The 5653-nt window shown below is 56.4% G+C and overlaps 1 protein-coding gene across 2 annotated transcripts; it reads right to left on the minus strand.

Moving 5' to 3' along the window:
* Positions 1-1171: 1171 nt before the first annotated feature.
* On the minus strand, positions 1172-5570 carry DHODH (dihydroorotate dehydrogenase (quinone)). Of its 2 annotated transcripts, XM_077310382.1 has the most exons (9): positions 5377-5570; positions 5069-5281; positions 4759-4958; positions 4595-4677; positions 4271-4458; positions 3366-3479; positions 3057-3210; positions 2812-2971; positions 1172-1811 (listed from the first exon to the last, which is right to left on the minus strand). In XM_077310382.1, the coding sequence occupies exons 1-9, from the start codon at positions 5419-5421 to the stop codon at positions 1757-1759; spliced, it is 1212 nt and encodes a 403-aa protein (XP_077166497.1). In that variant the 5' UTR covers positions 5422-5570; the 3' UTR covers positions 1172-1756. The 2 variants fall into 2 exon arrangements, with proteins under 2 accessions (XP_077166497.1, XP_077166498.1); XM_077310383.1 differs by lacking the exon at positions 3366-3479.
* Positions 5571-5653: the final 83 nt, after the last annotated feature.

Raw genomic sequence — 5653 nt, forward strand, 5'->3', positions numbered from 1 at the left:
CAAAAGTTCACTTTCAAAGCCAGTGATCCACTGCCGGCCTCATCTGTCTCCATACCAGTGTGAAACTTTCTTACAAGTAGAGGCTAAGTTGGCAGCTATCTTGTCCTGGGACCAGAAAGTAGAATTCAAAAGCTGCCAGCTTAGCTTCTACTTGTAAGAAAGTTTCACACTGGCATGGAGACAGATGAGGCCGGCAGTAAATAGTAGGGTGTGAGCCGTGGCTTTGAGTTTTATTTCTGATATATATATGTCTTTGTGAACTACAAATGAGTTCGAGGGATCTGATTGCCTGGTTTGACAGGGAATTATGTGGCTGTGTGTGGATGCTGTGACACAGTTTACTAATGTAACAGAATTAACTTTTGCTTATCTATTCCTACTGTTATGGTCAGTTCTTAGTCTGACGAAGAGTGCTTGCACCCGAAAGCTCACGCCTTGAATAAATCTTTGTTGGTCTTAAAGGTGCTACTGGACTCTGATTTTTTTGTCCTACTTCAGACCAACACGGCTACTCATTTGAATCTATCATTTAATCAGTTTTCAATTCATAAGAGAGCCCATCCCGTTATCTGCCTGCCAGGGCTTTGATGAGGTACCTTGTCAAAAACCTTTTGAAAGTCCCAAGTATATAGCGTCTACTAGGTCACCGTTGTTTACATGCTTGTCCACCTTCCACTGGACCCCAAGCCTTCAGTATACTGTGATTAAATTACTGTTCTCCATTGTTCTACTATTCCAGCATACTGTTCTATTGTCATCACTGTATTGTTACTGTTTACAACTATTAAATTATCTTCCCTGTTCGCTACATTCTATGAGCATCAGGGAGGGCAGCATATAAATATAAATATAATAAATAATTTTTCTCAACTCCAAAGGGTTGGTGAAACAGGACTTCCCTTTACAAAAGCCATCCTGATTTTCCCACAGCAGGCTTTGTTCTCTGCATGCCTAATAATTCTGTATAATTACAGTTTCCGCCTTTTCAATTTAGAAACAAAGCAACTCCCAAGGGCAAGTAAGGTTTCACATGTGGATTTCAGCAGAATCCAAGGGCTCCATTTGACAAGGTCTATGCCTTTCATCTAACCTGTTTACTTATCCTGAGATAAGCCCAACACTCCATTGTGTGAAATCAATCATGCCACCTCTGAACAACGATGCTCCTGTGGATGGTATAAAACAAAACTAAGTTTTATTGTTGAAGGGGAGCCAACTGGAACTTTGGGCAAGGAAGTGGCACAAGCTGCTGCTGGAGAGAAAGCCACACCTCGTGCCAGGTCCGACCTCCCCCCCCCCAACTGTACCAGCTCTGTCCCCCCCTCAGCACAGCTTCTGGAGCACCCAGAAGAGAGGGAGGTGAACTTGCTATGCTGCTCTCCAGGCGTGAGAGGAGGAGCTCCGTACTGCTTTCCCCAACCAGACAGCTCATAGAGGGGTGGGGGGCCTGTGGCTACTGTCAAGGCATCAGCATTGACTCTCCATCACAGTCACTGCCGCTTCAAGAAGCCAAACACGGTCGGGGTTGTTGCTTGTGTCTATGTTTGCTCCTTCAGTACAAAGGTCAAAGGGCACACTGCCCAGCCATCCGCATGGACAGGTAGTGCCTGGCTTGCTTGCAAAACCAACACCGCTTCCTGGGGAATGCTGCTGCTCAGCGGGACCGGAAGAGGAGCTTCTAGGATGTCACCCTCTGCCCTGAAGAGGCATCACCCACTGTGGACAAGCGGCTCGACTAGCTCTCCACAACGACTCCTCAGAGGCAGTGATCAGCTCCCACAGCCTCCTTGACACTTTGAAATCCTTGTTGCCTGAACAAAGGGGAAAAACACACATGTGAAGTGGCAGTCTGCCACAGCCCTCTCCCTGCTCCCCTCTGGAGGGGAAGAAGTCCCATTTGACAAAAGGTCTAAATATGTACTAGAAATTCCTCTTCCCTACCCCAGCATCTAGAATCAACCCCCCCAAATACATTACTCTGGGGCAAAGAATCACCTTGCCTTATCAGCTGACCTGATCTAGGACAGGATGCACCAATGACCCCAGGTCAAGCCCATGAAAAATATGCAGATCTCCTCCTGTGTCAGGGAGTCCATCTGAAAACTGGATGACTGCCACGGAGACCCAAAGCAGGACTAGGTTCTGGGGCAGTGCTCCAGCATCTGCTGGTGGTATACATGGAAACCTATGCAGCACTCAAGGGCCACAGAGGCAGCCTAGAACCGTTCACAATCTTCTGAGGGCTAGGGCTGGGTAGTGGCCTCTGTGCCCTGCACACTGACTATTCATAGGAACCAGGAGGCTGGACCCTCATTGGCCTGATCCAGCAGAGCTCTTCTAGGGCTTGTAGAACTGTTCTTGAGGGAGGGAGGAGTAGAACCAGAAAGCAGACAGCCTCAGGGGCCAAAAAGTAATCCTCTTACACAGGCCTGTCAGAGAGTCACAGGTTCATTATGGCTTATGAAAAGGAGAAGAGGGTACCAATATGTGCCTGCAGCCAATAACAAGGGGGTCACTATTCAAGCCTGAGAAGGAGGCATGGATAGTCCTTTTGTGCAAAGGCACCCTCGCACTCTGCTCAATTTTCCCTTTTTGCTCAGGCAAACTCAGGGGGGATTCTCATAGCTAGCCCTGACGCATAGGCTCCGTCCGTCATCCTACTGAGAGCAGGAGCAGCATGGACTTCTCAATAAGGCTTGGCTGGCTGCATAAGAATGACATCCTAGCACATTTGGTCTGGCCTGGCTCCTCCAGCTGCTGGCCCAGTATATTTCCCACCTACCCCACAGAGCTCCACCTCTTCCTCCTCACCTCAGCAAGGACTCCAGTTCCTGCTTCACAGCACCCACGACAGGTGGCCCACGATAGGTAAGGGAAGTGTACATCTGCACCAAGGAAGCACCTGCGCGGATCTTCTCCAGGGCATCCTGCCCATTGCAGACCCCGCCCACACCAATGATGGGTATCCGGCCTGGAGGCAGAGAGAGATTGCCTATGGAAGGACTTTTGCTGGGCTGCACCTGCTGGTTTCCCCACAAGCACTCCAGCCCCTTTACCTTGGGTGAGAACATACATGTCGCTGACAGTCTGCGTGGAGAGCTGGCGAAGGGGCACCCCACTTAAGCCCCCCTCTTCATCACGGAGAGCCCCTCGGAGGGTGACAGGACGGCTCACGGTGGTGTTTGTGACTACAAGCCCATCAATGCCTACCTGGGGGGGAAAGCCAACAGCCCCTTATAGGGGGAATGCTCCTGCCCTTCCTGCAAGGATCCCAAACCTAGTTTCACCCCTATGTGAAAGACAGTGCTCTAGAGGAACACAGATTACACCCAGAAACTGTGCTGCTGGCCATCCTCTTTGCCCACCTCACACACCACACTGGCAATGTCTTCCTTGTCTTGTGCAGTTAGGTCTGGGGCAATCTTCACCAGCACAGCTGGTTTCTGCTCACACATCAGAGCGTCCCTCTCAGCCAACACCTGCCAGGAAAGATGGGTGGATGGCTGAGGCTCTGGGCACACCTGGGCTGCACAGAAAGCCTTGGGCTCTCCCCCAAGACCCCCTGAACACACCCTTTGAAGCATCTCTCCAAACGGCCACATATACAAGGCCCCACAGAAGGCTGCTAGGGGCCAGGAGAGACACAACACTGTGAGAGTTCTTTGAGCCACAGAAAAACTGGTTTGTTCCTTACCAGAACATGTGGGATAAATGAAAACACATGCATCAGATCCTTCTTTAGCAAGTCTTATTTGTCTCTTTAAGAAGATGAGTTGGTTCTTAGGAGCCGTTTTTCCCTACCCAAAGGAGTCTCAAAGTGGTTTCCAATCCTCTTCCCTTTCCTCTCCCCACAACAGACACCCTGTGAGGTGGGTGAGGCTGAGGGAGCCCTGATACCACTGCTCAGTCAGAACAGCTCTGTCAGTGCTGTGCCGAGCCCAAGGTCACCCAGCGGGCTGCCTGTGGGGGAGCTCGCAAGATTAGGGCTCCTAACTCCTACACCAAGCTGTAACTCACAATCGGTCTAGAAGCCAACAGTGGGCCCTTTTTGTAACAAAACGAGTCACATTTGTATGGGCATGTGTAAATATATTGTACAGTCCACACAGGTAAAACTTTTCACACTGATGTCTTCAGTGGTCGAACCATGTCTTGCCAAGTATTTTCCTACTTCCCAAACAAGCCCTGTTTTGCAGAGGATTCTCGACCATCCACCCTACCCTCAATTTCCAAGTTTTCTGTTGGGCCGGGTCGTGCTGAGCAGCCTCACCTTGGCCAGCAGAAGACGCAGCTGGGCCTTGCTTTGCAGCTGCCGCAGGCCCGGCGTGTTGGGGCTGGAGACGTTGATCACCAGGTAGTCGGCCAAGGGGCCCAGGGCACGCACTCCAGCCACATAGTCGGCCGCAGCGTCTGCCGAGCCTTTGTTCTTGCCCAGGTTGATCCCCAGCGGCCATCCGCCTAAGAACAGGTACAGGCACAGACATCCGGCAGCGGCAGCGGCTGCCACTCCCCCCCCCCCCCCCGGGGGCCCGGCTCCCCGGCTCCCCAGGCGAAGCAGCAGCAGCAGCAGCAGCCCGCCCGGCTACCCACCTACCTTCGCTGAGCCGCCGCTGCGCCTCCCGCCGGGCCCACAGCCTCTGCCGCACGGCCGCGTGTCCGTGGCTGTTGAAGCCGTACCTAGCGGGGGGAGAGCCGGGTGAGGGGGCGCCGGGGCGCTGCGGTCCATCCCCCGCCCTCTCGCGCCCCTCCGCGCCCCACCTGTTGATGACGGCCTGGTCCTCGGGCAGGCGGAAGACGCGCGGCCGGGGGTTGCCGTCCTGGCGCTGCGGGGTGACGCTGCCCACCTCCACGAAGCCGAAACCCAGCCGGTAGAGGCCGTCCACCGCCTCGCCGTGCTTGTCGAAGCCCGCCGCCAGGCCCAGCGGGTTGCGGAAGCGCCGCCCGAAGACCTCCACCTCCTGCGGGCACAGGCACAGGCACAGGCCGGAGGGGGCCGCCTACGCTGGCAGGGGGGACGGGCGCGCCTCGCCCCTCGCCCCTCGCCCCTACCCCCACGCCCGGCACTCACCAGGAGCGGCGGGTCCTCCCGGCCGGGGGCGCGCGGCACCAGCCCCAGGGCCGCCAGGCGCACCGCCAGCCCGTGGGCCGCCTCGGGCCCCGCCAGCCGGTGCAGCGCCGGCATCAGCAGCTGCGCGTAGAAGGGCTCGTCTCCCGCCGCCGCCAGGTACGAGGCCAGCAGCAGCCCGCCGCCGCCCAGCACCGCCGCCGCCTCCCGCAGCCGCTGCCGACGAGAGCGCCGTTAGTCGCCCGCCCGCCAGCCCGCCAGCCCTCCCTCCCGGCCGCGACCCGGCCCCGGCCCCGGCCCCGGCCCCTTACCCGCAGCGCGCCCGAGGCAGCAGCAGCAGCAGCCCCGGCCGCCATAGCCCAGCAGCTCGTGGCTTCCGCGGGGGCGGGGGCTTCCTCGCCTCCACCTCCGCCGCGGGAGGGGCGCCAGGCCGGGCGGCTTCGCTCCCAGCTGCAGAGGCAGCCCCGCGCCTGCTGCCTCTGACACGAGCGGCCGCAGCCTGCGGTCCTGGGGAGCCCGGAGGGAGGGAGAAGTCTGCCGGTGGAAACGGGGAGGGGGGCTTCCCCAAGGGGACCATGTGCCTGCCGT

The sequence above is a fragment of the Paroedura picta genome, chromosome 14 (genome assembly GCF_049243985.1).
Source record: "Paroedura picta isolate Pp20150507F chromosome 14, Ppicta_v3.0, whole genome shotgun sequence".
NCBI lineage: Eukaryota > Metazoa > Chordata > Lepidosauria > Squamata > Gekkonidae > Paroedura > Paroedura picta.